A 16,986-nucleotide genomic window follows, 5' to 3' on the forward strand; every position below is an offset into this window, starting at 1 on the left:
AAATGTTTTTCAATACCAGGGACCAAATAATACTTAGACAAACTAGGACTTTCTGACTATTTTTCATTTATTTATATTTGAAATGTTGTGCTGCTCCTTCCACCTGATGCTGAGCCTCATTTATTTTAGATGTAACTTTATTGAATGCTTCAGAGTTATAGCAGGAATGAATTTGACCTTTGTACTTGTGTAACCACATTGATAATGTATAAATTCAGATCAGACTGTTAGGGTATCCTTCAGATTTAACAGGAGTGGGGTTTTGATTGAGTTAGCACTACATGATATGTTCCTCAAAACGTGTAGAAGTTGAGTCTTAATTCTTCTTGTCTTTGTGTCTCTATCCATGTATGCATTATTTAAGAGGTATAAATAAATCATGTTTAGAAGCATATGAATATTATTTTAAGTTTCATGTTGCAGGTCCATTTTCAAAAGTGATCAAAATTAATATGATGCTGCTCCCCTTGACTTCAAGAGGGAGCAGGGTGAGGCCCAGAATGAGCACAACCGTAAATCAATACATCTGATTTACAATATGATATATGTTATAGTTTTGAGAAAACAGTTGCATTGATCTCTCATGCACTGTATATGGAGCCAGATCCTGCAGTGCTTCCACATGAAAAGTTTTTATTGATATTTATATACTGTCAAGATCAGGTTAATCAGTAACTTCTTTTTAATTTTAATAAAGATCTGAGAAGCTGAAAATGTCAGTTGTTCTATAGGACCAAAATATTGTTAACTCAGATAAGTCCAAGGATTTGAAGGCTCTCAGGAGTAAGGGGACTTTGAAGTTGCCCCGGCACTTTGAAGTACTGACTGGTGCGCCGCGGCTAGATGCATGCCAGTACTTCGAAGTTTAAACCTTTGGAGTTGCTGAGGGGAGGAATTTGCTTAATGAAGTGCTGCCTATGCACGGCAGCACTTCATTAGTAACCTCCCGACACCCTAATTACCATCCTTCCTTTGAAGGAAGGTGGTAGTGTAAACACAGCCGGGGAGTTTTAGGGTGGGCCAGCAGGCAGGAAGGGTTACAGATGCATGAAGAGGTACTTATTGTTTAGAATCCCTCAGACTTTCAGAGGCTGGCTTGTCATGCGCATGTAGGTGCCCTTTGTGATGGAGGGTTTTCAAACAGGAAATCTTTAACTGTGTAGCTGGAAAAAAATGAAATTCATTTGTTCATTGTTTTATTGTTTTATTAACAGGGCTATAAGGGTGAACCTGGAATACAAGGGAAGCCAGGATCACCAGGAGTCAAGGTAAATATGTTTTGCCCTCATCTGGAAGTATTTCAGCGAAGACACAATGACACCAATGTTGCATGATTTACTTGTTGGTTACAAGTTAATTTTGTTTAAAAATGGAAACAATCACTAAGAAATTTACTCCAGATAGGGCTTAAGGGGCGATATGTCATTTTACAGCATTTTCATGTCCAGCCAATTGTTCACATTGCATCAGCATAGTTTGTTCTGATGTGTACTATGGAACTCTACATACAGGCATGCTAGTCTAAATTGTTTTTGCTACTTGTTTATACCATATATGTAGATATTACATTACCAGTATTTGCTGATGCATTATTAAATGTTTACTTACAGAATCCAAAAGTTAGCAAATAATGCAGGTACTAATCAATGACCAAGTGGTGCCAAATTATAACATCAAGGGAAGATCTAAAATATCTCATCTGACTGGAAAGCAGCACTCCAGAATGACCTAATTTATCTTGCAGTCTAAGGATGACTTTATGGTTTTTATGTAATACAGTCCCTTGGGAGGGTCAGTACAGTGCCTTGTCAGAAAGGAATCAAAGCGGGAAACTAGTTAGTCAAAAAAATAGCGTCTTAGACTCTTCTCGTCAGATGAATGTTGAGCCCACAAAGACCTGTGTAGCAAGAAGACAAAAGGAACTTGTGCAGATTGTTGAGAGTCATGGTAAAAGGGCAAGAGTCAAAACTGCAATAGTTTTTGCAGGTACATTTTGTGTAGACTGTTTTACACAGATGTAGTCTTCAGAAGTAAACATGGAGCCCAGCCTTGTGTCACACTGGTATAAATGTGAAGTAACTTCAGAGAAGTCAGTGAAGTTATAGCAGTGCTAAATTAGTGTAAGTAAATGAAAATCAGGCCCAGGATTCTGAAATGGTACATCATGAATGTTGTCAAGTACGTGTGATAAAATGCACTTACTATGAGCGTAATTGTTATAGTGAAGTTGTTGAAATTGCTTGACATCGCCCTTATTAGGAACAGGATAATTTGTGTAAAAATAATAATACAAAAACCCCACATACTTAAAATCAGGGTAAGTCTTTTGAATGTTGGATGAATTAGATGAGAAATTAACAATGAGAGCATTGCCACAGCTTTAATTAGGACATCTGTATTTGGCATACAAAAATAATAGAGGCTTCAGCTCAGTCCTTACCACATTATAGAATCTCAGTATATCATCGCCAAATCTGAAGTGATCTTGAAAAAACATGCAATCTGTGTTTTTACACACAGCACATCAGTGATACTTACGGAGCTATTGTATTACTCAGGGAGAACAAGGAGCAGCAGGTACTCCTGGTGAACCAGGGTACCCAGGCATGCCTGGGATGCAGGGTGTAAAGGTAAGTAGTTTCTATGGCTTTACTATCCATTACAACTTTTGTTATGCTTTTTCCACTAATGGTAAATGTGGGTTGTAGGTAATAAATTTAGAGAATATATGGGTCAGCATTAACATTTAGTATTATCAGTAAATCTGTGATGGCACAAGTGGTGATGAAATGTGCTCCATATATTAGTATAATACTTGCTTGATATGAAATTCTCTCATATCCTTTCCTTTTTATAAAGGAGTCCAGAAGGACTATGGGAGCAGCCACACTGAATCAGCCATGAGGGTGGGGTGTGTATGTGGCATAAGCTCTCTCCTATGTCAATGCAGCTAGAGTTGTGACTAGGCATTTTAGTGCCCCTTGCAAACAAACGTATTTGTGTCATCTACCTTTTTTTGGTCACTTCGTGCCCCGGTTTTTCTCCCCTGCAGCTTTGCACCTGCTTGCACTAACCTGGTTATAGCCCTGCAATTCTGCCACTTGCCTCCTGAGGGACCTAGGGCAGCTTGTATGTTTTTTTTGGTACCTCAGTTTTCCCTCACAGAAAAGAGAGAAAGTAATATATTCAGAGGGACAGTAGGAGGTATGATTCACTTGTGACAGAAAAGCCACTACAAGACTCACGTAAAACTAGAGTAATTTGTCCCTCCAGAATTTGTACATGGAAAAATAAACCAGAGATCACAAGTTAGGAGCCCTTACAGAAAGCTATATTGCAGTGCTCTGTGATGATCTCTAAGGCTTGAGTTTACAGTGAAGTCACTATAGCATTTGGGGATGGTGCTGTAGTATCTATTTATGAAGATTTCAAACATGCTTCTTTGGAATTTAGTCCTACCCACCACTAAAATCTGTGCCAATGTGTGACTCCCAGAGAGAGAAGCTTTGCCTGATCACACATTTCCTGGGAATGAATGGGATCCATCACTGTAGCAGGACTCCAGTTGGGCCCCTCGTACTCTGTTAGTAATCTGCCTGTCCCACCCTAGTCCTTAAGAGCTGTGCTAAACTGCTCTCTTCTGGAAGGCATTCCTAAACTCACATCCGTTATGCATAAAAACCTCTTCCATCAGGCAAAATCAGATTACTGTTTTGCTTTCAGCAAAGAAAGCTGGCTTTATAGTGAAAGCAGTTTCTCTTTCTGTCCTGATTAACAATAACAAACCAAGGCCCACAGGCTGGGGAAAAGAACAGAGCTTAACTGACTCTGACTTTTAAAATGGGGACTTAATGATTAAGTTCAACGTAGATAATACCATCTTTCGATCCTAGGGAATTGAAATGAAATGTGATTCTCTGCAGCGGGCTGTGGTAGTCCAGCTTCCATCACACATGCAGCCATTTTAAACCATGTCTTCAATAAAGTGGATATCTTCCTCTTTCACAGCCTCTTTCATTTTCCTCATTGGATTGGCTGAGGATGTAAATCAAGAGGAAGGTGAGATTGGGTGCAGAGGGAGAAGAAAACCAAAATGGAATGGCTTTGGTCTGTTTTGTTTTTAGGGTGAAATTATAAAGCCAAAGCAAATGAGCGTTGTGCTAAGTGTCAAGAGTCAGCCAAGGCACAGGGGTGCATGATAGGACATGCAAGTTGAAACAGTGACCCCCAAATAATAGCAATAATTAATTCTATTCTGCCCTCATTTCCCATGGCAGAGTTCGGCAGTAACGGTGCAAAGCACAGCAAGAGCACAGATAGCAACTAAGCTCTCCTGGGGTGAGCACATCTCTGGAGAGCAGATTTGCCTGCCAGTCCTAAGCACTGCAGCATGGCACTCTGCTTGTCATTTTCTCCATCTCTAAAATGGAGCTAATGCTGATGGTCCCTTTTTGTGAAGTGCTTTGGGTGGGATCCACAGAGGGACTTGGGCATTGCAGTGCTGAGTGTGACAGCACTGAGAAAATCACAGGAACACATCTATGATCCAGAAAACTGACTGAGGTTACTTAGGTACCTAGGCTTCCTGTATAATAATACATGGAGACAGATAAGCGCCCAAGAATGCCATTCACAAAAGCCGGCACTGCTGATCACTAGCTAACCTAGGCAATGTGAAAGGCCAGCAACAGGCAGGTTGAAAACCCTGCCCCACTCTCAGAGGTAGGCATCTGTATTCAAGCTGCTTTGAGTCACACAGGTTAGTTTAGAAAGCCCCAGATAGGAACTCCCTACCTGGAATCAGACAGTGGAGGCACCTGCTTGGTGGATCCTACTTTTGGAGAGCTAGAAAATGCAATCTAAAAACTCTTTGTGTCCTCCAGCAGTGGAAACCCTATTGCTTGGTGTGTTTAAAACTCCCCTGGAACAAGTACTAATACAAGTGGGCACAACCCTGTGTAGGCAGGAGAAGGACTGTGTGGTCTGACTTGTCTTTTTAATCTCCACAAACACTGACTAATGAATCCACAGCTGTCCCATGTCAATGGACAGGGGAGGGTGGTTTAAGGTTGCCCGATAGCAGGCTCATTATTACGAAGTGTGGGTGCAGTAGGGCAGTGTGGCTGAAGCATGAGCGTTGACTTGGGAGTTGGGAGCAGTGAGCTTACTTCTTGGCTTTGTCATTAACCCATCACGTAACCCTGAGGAAATCCCTTTAACTCTGTTTTCTCATCTGTAATAGCAAAATTTCAGTATGCTTGTTTAGTGCATTGAGATCTTTCAGTGAAAGGTGTGATGGAAGTGCTGAGTATTTATAGGTAGCTAAAAATTACAGGGACCTTGCTCCAAGCAGCTTACTACATCAAAAGCACAACAAACATGCCGGGCGGGGGGATGGCCTGTGGAGGAGGAGAGCAACAAGAGGCTGTTACAGAGAACAAACCATGTTCGTTGCACTTAATCCTTGTTTCCTTACATCTGTTGCATTAGATTTCTGTTAGCCTTGGCGGTCCAAGGCCCATCTCAGGCACCGCACTCGAAAGGTGTACTTGCCACTGTGTACTTGTCCGTTTTTGCACCCACTCTGCACCTAGCGCAGCTGCTCTTCTTACCCTGGATGCAGCCTCACAGAAAAGGCACCTCAAATGTAGACACTGATTGCTGTGAAACTGTCTGAAGAGTTGTTTCAAGCTATCTGGTTAAAAGGAATCTTGCTGGTTTTGTCATCGTGAAGAAAATGAGCCTTGTGTCCATACTGTAAATAAAGTAATTAGCCTAGGAAATCCTGAGTCTTTCATGTCTCCTCCAAGCAAAATTCTGTGCTCCTTGTGTGCTCTGGGATTTCATGGAGATTGTGCCATCCAGATCCTCATCTCCTGTCAGTGCAGAGCTCTGCGTATCAAGTGCAGTTGAACTCTAGTAAGGAAATTCTTCAAGACTATTATTTTCTATTTCCTTAATATATTGCAAAAATTATGGGCTACAGTTTCAGAAGTGACTATAATGACTGTTTCAGAAGTGACTATAATTCAACTCAAAATGACTGCCTGAGTTTAAGAGGTAGGCATTCAGAATTCTCTGAAACTTAGGTCACTCTGATGTGTTTTAGGGCATATCTACACTACAAACATTTGCAGCGCGGTGTATGTCAGTGTAAAGCCACCCTTAGTATGATGCTTGTGCATGTGCATACATGTGTGCATATTCAGCACACATACCTAGTAATGTGGCCTTGTGCAGCCAAAAGTTCTGTAGCCATTGCTCATTGTCCCAAGCCTGCATCCCACTCAGGAGTGTTTATTTTGAAGCACAGTGTGGTGCACCTTGGGTAGATATCCCAGTGTACAACTCAATGCACTGTTTTTTGGGAAAATTTGGTAATGCATAATGAGTCACAGAGAGTGACTGGAGTGGCTGTGGTAAAGTTCTTACCATGGTACCTTCTCTAAACCATAGTGCAATATTTATTCCATAATTTTCATGCCTATTTTGAGCTTCCACATCCCCATGGGACTTTTCCACCATCTCTGGCAGAAGCATGGGTTCTGTGTACTCTTTTAAAGAATGTTTCATGCACACGCTTCATGAGTATCTGGTATTGGTGTAATGGGAAACACGATTTCCTGGAGAGCAGACTGCAGTGGGAATAGTGAGCACTGACTAGTGGGATCGTATTGCAATGTAGGCTTGGGACAATGAGCAATGGCTACAGAACTTTTGGCTGCACAAGCCCACATTACTAGGTATGTGTGCTAAGCTCGTTACAGACCTACAAAGGAGGGATACAAAAAAATAGCTGCACTGTGACAGTGAGTGAGTGGCAAACACACTGTGGAAATTTGCAGTGCCAGGCTGCTACAAGACAGTGGGAAACTATTTTGGAGTTAGCAAATCTACCCTGAGGACAGTGGTCATGCAAGTGTGCAGAGCCATTAATCATCTTCTGTTATTCTGAGTGTGAATGGCCAGACACAAGGGTGGTCAGAACAGATCAGCCAAGAGCTACGTGACTTATGAAGCCTGTGAAAGAGCACATTGATAGAGAACCAGAGTAATATAGTATACCATTTTCACCGTGACTCTTCTGTTTATGGGATTTTATGGTGAGATTGTACATTGCTTAAGAACATAGAACATAAGAACATAAGAATGGCCATACTGGGTCAGACCAAAGGTCCATCAAGCCCAGCATCCCATCTGCCGACGGTGGCCAATGCCAGGTGCCCCAGAGAAGGAGAACAGAAGACAATGATCAAGTGATTTATCTCCTGCCATCCATCTCCTGCCCTTGTTCTGAAGGCTAGGGCACCATACTTTATCCCTGGCTAATAGCCATTTATGGACCTAACCTGCAAAAATTTATCAAGCTCTTTTTTAAACCCTAATAGAGTCCTGGCCTTCACAGCCTCCTCGGGCAAGGAGTTCCACAGGTTGACTGTGCGCTGTGTGAAGAAAAATTTCCTTTTATTAGTTTTGAACCTACTACCCATCAATTTCATTTGGTGTCCCCTAGTTCTTGTATTATGGGAAAAGGTAAATAATTTTTCTATATTCACTTTCTCCACACCATTCATGATTTTATATACCTCTATCATATCGCCCCTCAATCGCCTTTTTTCCAAACTGAAAAGTCCCAGTCTCTCTAGCCTCTCCCCATATGGGACCCTTTCCAAGCCCCTAATCATCTTAGTCGCCCTTTTCTGAACCTTTTCTAATGCCAATATATCTTTTTTGAGGTGAGGAGACCACATCTGCACGCAGTACTCGAGATGTGGGCGTACCATAGTTTTATATAGGGGAAGTATGATATCTTTTGTCTTATTATCGATCCCTTTTTTAATAATTCCTAACATCCTATTTGCCTTACTAACTGCTGCTGCACACTGCGTGGATGTCTTCAGAGAACTATCCACTATAACTCCAAGATCCCTTTCCTGATTTGTCGTAGCTAAATTTGACCCCATCATGTAGTACGTGTAATTTGGGTTATTTTTTCCAACATGCATTACCTTACACTTACCCACATTAAATTTCATTTGCCATTTTGCTGCCCAATCACTCAGTTTGCTGAGATCTTTTTGTAGTTCTTCACAATCCCTTTTGCTTTTGACTGTCCTGAACAACTTGGTGTCATCTGCAAACTTTGCCACCTCACTGCTTACCTCATTTTCTAGATCATTGATGAACAAGTTGAACAGGATCGGTCCCAGGACTGAGCCCTGGGGAACACCACTAGTTACCCCCCTCCATTGTGAAAATTTACCATTTATTCCAACCCTTTGTTTTCTGTCTTTTAACCAATTCCCGATCCATGAAAGGACCTTTCCTCCTATCCCATGACCACCTAATTTACATAAAAGCCTTTGGTGTGGGACCGTGTCAAAGGCTTTCTGGAAATCTAGGTATATTATATCCACTGGGTGCCCCTTGTCCGCATGTTTATTAACCCCTTCAAAGAATTCTAATAGATTAGACAGACACGACTTCCCTCTGCAGAAACCATGCTGACTTTTGCCCAACAATTCATGCTCTTCTATGTGCCTTGCAATTTTACTCTTTACTAGTGTTTCTACTAATTTGCCTGGTACTGATGTTAAACTTATCGGTCTATAATTGCCAGGATCTCCTCTAGAGCCTTTTTTAAATATTGGTGTTATATTGGCCATCTTCCAGTCATTTGGTACCAAAGTGGATTTAAAGGATAGGTTACAAACCACTGTTAATAACTCCGCAATTTCACATTTGAGTTCTTTCAGAACCCTTGGGTGAATGCCGTCTGGTCCTGGAGACTTAATGAATTAACACTGAATTAACATTAATGAATATAACACTGAAAAAGCACCTACTACTGTTGCAATGCATGCAGTACATTTGTTTATTACACTGTATGTGTGATCCTGTGAGTTATCACAATGTACAATACTACTATTTTCACTGCTGCCAGATTTTGTGCACCATATGTTGGGAACTAATAAACATGAATTATTTTCTAAAAAATAGTTTTTCTGACTAACGAAAACATCTAAAAATTCTGTGCAAATTAAAAGCAAGTACATTAAAACCTTAATAAACATATAGAACATAGTATAAAGAAGAGGAAGGAACATTTGTGTCTATTTTAGCCACGCTTGCATGAACTAGGCTCTCACAAGACATGTGCAACTGCGGTTGTCCTTAATATCTCTTATTGTCCACTCCAGAATAGTGATGTGTCTCCCAATGCCATGTGGAATGTTGAGGGGTGAAGATGGTGAGTGTACGTAGGTGCTGCAATGGTGTTCTCTGTGGGCTGCAAAGGTAGGCATGCCTGGGATTGTAGAACCTGTTGTTCCACAAGAGACTACAGCATCCATCTTTGTTACTGGAGAAGCTCAATAGTGTCTTGGTGCATCGCCTTCTCCATTACCTGCTCAGCCTTCTGGGCCTTTCTCCTTTCCCTCTCCATATAGTCTGCAGTAGTCATTCTCCAGATCCTCTGTTCGTAGTCTAATGCAGCACTGCTTTGCAAGACATAACAAAACATCTCAGCCCAAGTCTTTTTTGGTTTTTTTCCTTATCTGGTTCAGATGTTCTGTGAATGTCAAGGGGGAAGCCTTCAGGGCCACAGTGGCTGCAGCTACAGAATAAAAACATGCAGTGTTATTACGGTCAGTACAGTGGCAGTGGAAATTGAAAGTTAAGATTTAACTTGCTCCCCGAGGCTATGTCTACGCGAGCGAGGTTTTCCAAAAAACCTGGGTCTCTTTTGAAAAATCGCTTGGAGCATCTACACACAAAATACCTTCTTTCGACATTTATTAAACCAGAAGAATGCAGCACTTTTTCCAGCAGCCGTCTTCCTCTCCCAGTTGAGGAAGAACACCTTTTTCTAAAAGATTCTTTCAGGGAAAAAATGTGTAGACACCTGGGGAGGGGGTGCTTTTTTTGAAGGAGCAGTCCTCATCACGCTGGGTTTTTTTGATCACTGGCCTGTCCTTTTGAAAGAGCAGAGTTGTGTGGATGCTCTTTGAAAGAGTGGATCAATTTTTTTTTCCATCCACATTTTTGTGCATGGATGTGCTCTTTCAAATGAAGGTTTTTGGGGAGGGATCTTCCAGAAGAACTTCTTCTTTCGAAGGATCTCTGTAGTGTAGATGCAGCCCTAGATTTTTAAACAAGACTTGTCTATTGTCAGTTCTATCTTACAGTGATAGTGTACAGCACCCTCACAGCACCAGTCCTGGTAAGTATGATCCACCAGATGTGAGGGAACTGAGGAAGAAATTACTCAGTTGCATAAATCAACGTGACAATATTGAGTAATGACACTGAATACTGGCACCATTTTTCCCAGGAAGTGATGATTTTAGCTGAGCTCGAACTCGTGAGGGTAACTAAGTCACAGTGAGCACAGCTGCTGTCCTGAAAGCACCTGAGCCTGTATGCTGCTAGCCAGTTTACTGCCATGGCACCTACCGAAGTTACCGATGACTAGTGTTGGGAAGTGTCCTATTATGGAGAAAGAGGTCTGTAGAGTACCTACATGTAAATTTCATCAGGGAGATCTCTCAGGAAGATTTAAAGGACATGCCTGTGTACATAAAAATGCCTCCACATGGACCCCATCTAATTCTCAAGGTGAATCATAAATCAATAACAGCTCTGTCTCTTTGTTGTACAGATCCCTTATCTTAGTATGGGATGTAGTTCTTTGCAAAGGCAGTGGGTCTGTGACTGGGCACTGGATTGTTTGTTGGCCTCCCAGTCTTTCTGGATTGCCGGACATAGTTCCTTTGCATTCACATTGCTGATTCCAATCTTGCCCATTCTTCTGCATCCCCTGTGCAGTGTGATCATAGAGATCCACATTTCTGCAGCTGGTTTATAGCTGTGCTTGCACGTTCTCTTTTTTTGCACAAGCACAGGAGAGCTAGTATCTGTTGTGTAGTTCAGGCTGAAGTGATTCTGGAATGTGTAACTGGCATGTCAGCTGGGTGGTTGCACAAAACAATGGAGCCCTTGTGGGGTTCGTCAGACTGGGCAACCAAGAAGAAGCATAAGTGTGGGGAGAGGGGTTCTGTGGTTCCTGGACACTGGCATTAGTAATTAACGTTTAATGGGGAAAAGTTTCCATAAATTGCTAGATCACTTAGCATGAGGAAAACTGTAAATGTCTCATGGAAACACAGATACCAAATGCCCTTAAAGCTGCCTTAGGGATACGGCTAGGGAAAATCCCATGCATGAAAATATTGCAGCTGTTACCATTAGAACTGGATATGTTGAGCTGGAGGTCAACATGTGCAAGAACAGTTCCATTGAAAGAGTAATTCTGATTACTTTGATCTGGCCTGTTAAGTATGCTTAGTTAAATTTAAGTGTAGATGGCAATCATATTCTGTGTACTGCAGGTAACTCAATGTAAATGTGAAAATTTTGACTTCTTGGCCTGGACCATACACAAATATTTTTTGTTGTTTCAGCTTGCAGGTCTGGTTATCTACCAAAATAGTTGAATTAGTAAAACTCTAGTGTGCAGTTTTTATCTGAACAAAGGTAACTCAGTAAAGCTTACCCCTTCTTTCTTTATAGGAACAGCTATATCAGTGTAGCCACCTTTTATTGGTAAAACTGTATCTACAATAGTGGGCTTGTACCAGTGCTATTAAAGTGGTACAACTTGTGTGTAGTGAACAACTTGATTTCTTGATTTTTGTTGATTTTTAATTGTCAGTCTTAAGGAGTTGTTCCCATAGGATTTTCTTTTCATACAATACTTTGGCTTTCCTGGACTTTAGATCATTTCCATGCTTTCCAAGATTTATACAAGAATCAAAGAGAGTGCTGTTTTAGTCTGTATCTTCAAAAACAACAAGAAGTCCTGTGGCACCTTATAAACTAACAAATATTTTGGAGCATAAGCTTTTGTGGGCAGACTCGCTTCATCAGATGCATGAGTGGGGTCTTTGCCCATGAAAGCTTATGCTCCAAAATATCTGTTAGTTTATAAGGTGCCACAGGACTTCTTGTTGTTTTTGAAGATTCATACAGTAAACTCTTTCATATCCAGCATTCTGCTGTCTAGAATTCTCAAATAACTGGCATTTTAACCATATGTAAATTTTAGTTACCTTTTCTATAGGTACAATATAGTGAAAGCAAATACAAATACAGCAAATACAGTGTAAGTTTGCAGTGTACAATACTACTGTTGATGGTAAATAAAGTACTCTGCACACATTTTAGTTTGTTTCTTAATCTCTGATCATGAATCTTTACTGCTATGCATTGCTAGATATACTTCTCTGTTATCCAGAATATTTGAATATCTGCAGCCTCTCAGTCCAAGGGTTGCTGGATATTAAAGAGTTTACTGCATGCCTTTGGGAAAAGGACACTTTACAGTGAGAGTCAAAGCTGTATAGGTTGTGCATAAACCTAGAAAGTATGGTAGATGCAATGTATTCCTTATCCATCTGGACTTATTCCAGTTAGTCTGAGCCAAAGAAGTGAGAAAAGCTAATTTAGAGTTATGTTAAAGGGTGCTTACCACAAACCTTGACAATAAAACCATCATAAGATGATAAAATGATTTACAGCTCCCAGTGTTTTGAACCAAAGATGCTTTGCTCTTCATTAATGCTTCAAAACTGGGGAAAAAATGAACCAATGTTTTTTTTTTCTCCTCAATGTTAATAGGTTTACTTTATTGCTTTTGTTCCAAAGTGAGCAGTCTGCAATGTGTCTTTACATTAGTGATATGGGCTGCATTGTAAAATCATTTACTAATGAATTTATAAAACTAGTGGATTTTAGGTGTATATTTCAGTTGGTGCCTTATATATAAATAAATACCAATTTTAAAACGTGTCTCTAAAAACTGAAATACATTATAAATGTGGTTGTATAAAACATGAAAGCTGTGTCTATGCATGCACAAAACATCAAAATATGTGGCCCTCTTTCAAAACAATGGCAGGAGTGTCTACATGTTCCAAGGGGGAACCCATCTGTGTCCTGGGCAGGGAGGGGCCGGCAGCCCTGGGGGTACTGCTCAGCCACCTAAGTAAATGAGGGCACAAATGGGCTGTCATGGCCTGGGGACAGCTGGGCAGCACTCTGCTCGTGTGGGATGGAGGGAGGGGGCCTTTAAGGGAGCAGCTGGCTGTGGCTCCAGAAAGGCTTGTTGGGACCCTGTCTGTGACTTTTCTGCCCTCCTTCTTTCAAAGGAGAGCTTGGAGCCATGTGGACTTTCCCTTTCAAAAGACCATGGTTGCCCTCTGGAACTACCCCTGCAGCACCAACTATTAGCGTGCTATTTCGACCTCCACAGGTCAATTTTTGCCCATTCGAAGGGGTGCTCACATGTAGACTCTGCTGAAGAGATTGAAACTCCTATTTGATAATGAATATCAGGAATAAACGCTAGAAAGCAATACTTGAAGGGGAAATGAGTTTTAGAGAGATCACCACATGGGAGAAGCAGGGAAAGGGAATCAAGATATAAAGGGAAGTCAAAAGAGAACTTGAGTGCAACAATGGCAAAAGAGGAGAAAGAAGACAGCCAATGAAGGGGATGGGGAAAAAGAGAAACTTTGAGACAGGAAGACCAAATGCAGCTTGACCTTGCAAGCATGAGCAGGAGGAAGCAATCTTCCAATGAAAATAAAGGAGATTCAGGCTACGTCTACACGTGAAGCCTACATCGAAATAGCTTATTTCGATATAGCAACGAGTAACGTCTACACGTCCTCCAGGGCTGGCAACGTCGATGTTCAACTTCGACGTTGCGCGGCACCACATCGAAATAGGCGCTGCGAGGGAACGTCTACATGCCAAAGTAGCACACATCGAAATAAGGGTGCCAGGCACAGCTGCAGACAGGGTCACAGGGCGGACTCAACAGCAAGCCGCTCCCTTAAAGGGCCCCTCCCAGACACAGTTGCACTAAACAACACAAGATCCACAGAGCCGACAACTGGTTGCAGACCCTGTGCCTGCAGCATGGATCCCCAGCTGCCGCAGCAGCAGCCAGAAGCCCTGGGCTAAGGGCTGCTGCACACGGTGACCATAGAGCCCCGCAGGGGCTCGAGAGAGAGCGTCTCTCAACCACTCAGCTGATGGCCACCATGGCGGACCCCGCTATTTCGAAGTTGCGGGACGCGCAACGACTACACAGTCCCTACTTCGACGTTGAACGTCGAAGTAGGGCGCTATTCCTATCCCCTTATGGGGTTAGCGACTTCGACGTCTCGCCGCCTAACGTCGAAGTTAACTTCGAAATAGCGCCCGGCGCGTGTAGCCATGATGGGCGCTATTTCGAAGTTAGTGCCGCTACTTCGAAGTAGCGTGCACGTGTAGACATGGCTTCAGAGTAGGAAGAAGTTTAGCAGAAAAGAGAGAAACAAAGTAAGAGAGAAGAAAACAGAAACGGAAAGGAAAACAAGATTTAAAGAAACTTGTCAAACACTGAATTTAAATGTTGTTTTATTTTATTGCTATTGCCTTCTACATATTAGTGTGTTTCTCTTGGAAAACCCCCGCAACTCAAGCCTAAACCAGATTTTAGAAAAATATAGTCCTTGGTGTTCATTCCTCACATTTTCTGTGATGTTACAGTTTTCCTTCAGAAGTTTGCAAATCTCTGGAGGGATAGAGTCCTGTCTCATTTATCTAAAAGAGGATTTCCTTTGCTTGGGATGTCATTGACTATCGGTATGTTTCCACAGCAAAGTTATTTTGAAATAACAGCTATTTCAAAATAGGCAAACCTCATTTCACGAGGGCCGCATCTACATTGCCCTTCCCTTTTGGAAGGGGCATGCAAATGTGGCCAATTGAAAATGCAAATTACCCTATGATTTGTATATTCAGTGCCTCATTTGCATAATGACAGCCACTCGCCATTCTGGAAGTGCTGTTTTCAAAATGCAAATCCTGTGGTTGTTTTTTTTTCCAGGAAGCAGGGTGCTTTCGAAAGGCAGGGGGCTTCCTTTTGGATGAACCCCGTTAACATAGCAGTTTTTGAAAACAGCACTTCCAGAACAGTGAGTCACCACCATTATGCAAATAAGGTGTTGACTGTGCAAACCAGCACCTCATTTACATTTTTGATCAGCCACATTTGCATGCCCTTTCTGAAAGGGAGGGGCAGAGTAGATGCAGCCAAGGAATAGAAATAGCTATTTCAAAATAGGTGTTGTTAAGACAGGGAATAGAGTATCTAATGGTTCTTTCAATATAGGCTGTATTGTGTGTAGACACTGTATTTTGAAAGCGCTAAGTGCTATTAGGAATGCATTTTGTATGCATCAGCATTATTTCAAAATAAGCTCTTCTGGAATAGCTTATTTTGAAGTAAAACTGCTGTGTAGACATACCCTATGACTATCAGCATAAACCCGAGTTCCTTCAAACTCAATAACATTTTAAAATGTACACATACTTTTTGGCAGCAAGTTCCCTTGTGTCTAGGGAACACATTTATGATGGTTTCACAAATGTTGATATTTTTCCAACAAAAATTATTGAGAAGAAATTTCTCTGCTGAAACATACTTACATAGTGTTCAAATACACATCAGGATATACTTCTCCAGTATCTGCCAACTAATGCAATGATAATAATTTACTCTGCTTTTAGTCTATTATATCTGCTGCATCTGTATGACTGCTAACGTCTGTGCAGTTTACAAACCTAACTGTGCTTCTGTAGGTGTTATCCCAGGTTAAGTTGTGACCAATTTGTCTGTCACTAAATCAAATTCCGTGGACAGGATAAGAATACAGAGGGAACTGCTGTAGAATCATCAAGGCGTTAGATGATGGATTGACATAAAAACACTCTCTTTGTTGAGAACAAAAATGCACATTTTGTAACTTCTGAAGCCTGATCACATTGCCCATGCCAAGGGCTTATTGTATCCCTCCAGTTCCCCACTCTTACAGGCTGTCTGTGTGCTGCCTCCTTTGCTCCTTTGTTTCAGGGCTTCCCTGAACCTTCCTAGCTGCTCCAAGTACATAACTTGAACAGGCTAGTTCCTCCAGCCATTCACAGAATGATTCCATTAATAGTATGCTAGCTCAATTCTAAGCCTTACAGCAGAGACTTGTCTTTGTATATCTACAAGGCACTCTGTATATTTATGGTGCTACATAAATGATAATAATTAGAACATAACCTTATACATAAGAGCTCAGAATTGTGCTATGTGGCTGTTGTATTCAAGGTTTTTCCAATTGTTAACACTATGGGACTAATTCTTTGATTTATATCAGGGTAAACTGAAAGGTGTTCAGATTTTTATGGTCCATGGCACTATATTAAAAAAATATATATTGTGTATCGCTATAGGGGGAGATGTGTTGTCTTTGAAAATCTTCCCCATATAGGTTAGGTAGAAAGTATATTTCAGTTGAACCAGGTTAAGTGCAGATGAAATTGCATTTTCTATCATATGCATTCTCTGATGTGCATTTTCTAAGTTAGTTTTGGGATTCAAACTGAGATATATATAAATACTTTCTAATTAATCCTCCACTGGGTACCATAGAATATCAGGGGTAAATTTTATGTATTGTAATGGATTAGCTGTGATTTTACAGACATTATTAGGGATTTTCTCACCTTGAATGAAAACAGGTGAATATGCATTGACTGCCAGAGCTGCACCAGCTTCCATCTGCAATCAGTCTGGTCCTCTGGTAAAAGTAGGGCCCAACTGAACTTCTATTAAATCAGTGGCTGAACACCAACTGACTGCGACAGGATTCCCAGCAATCTCATAATTTTAATTTAACATGTAAATATAACTGTTTTTTACGAGAATTATTTGCACAGCAAATTCCCTGCTTGTTATGGTCCTGTTCCAGCAAAGCAGTTTAAACATGTTTTTAAGAGCTTTGGTGGATCAGGGATTATGATCAGGTGGATAGAATATTTAGTTTTCAGTCACGATCAGGTTACACTATTAGCTCCTTCTCTTGTATTTACTGAAGTAAATTAAAA

General features: G+C 41.2%; 1 protein-coding gene across 1 annotated transcript in view; it reads left to right on the top strand.

Moving 5' to 3' along the window:
- Positions 1–16,986, top strand: part of COL21A1 (collagen type XXI alpha 1 chain) — a 203,010-nt gene that overhangs the window by 160,969 nt on the left and 25,055 nt on the right. Inside the window, exons 21-22 of the mRNA XM_074991138.1 lie at positions 1,215–1,268; positions 2,559–2,630. Coding sequence (XP_074847239.1) covers positions 1,215–1,268; positions 2,559–2,630 — 126 coding nt within the window. The remainder of the gene's footprint in view (positions 1–1,214; positions 1,269–2,558; positions 2,631–16,986) is intronic.

Source organism: Carettochelys insculpta, chromosome 3 (assembly GCF_033958435.1).
Source record: "Carettochelys insculpta isolate YL-2023 chromosome 3, ASM3395843v1, whole genome shotgun sequence".
Lineage (NCBI taxonomy): Eukaryota > Metazoa > Chordata > Testudines > Carettochelyidae > Carettochelys > Carettochelys insculpta.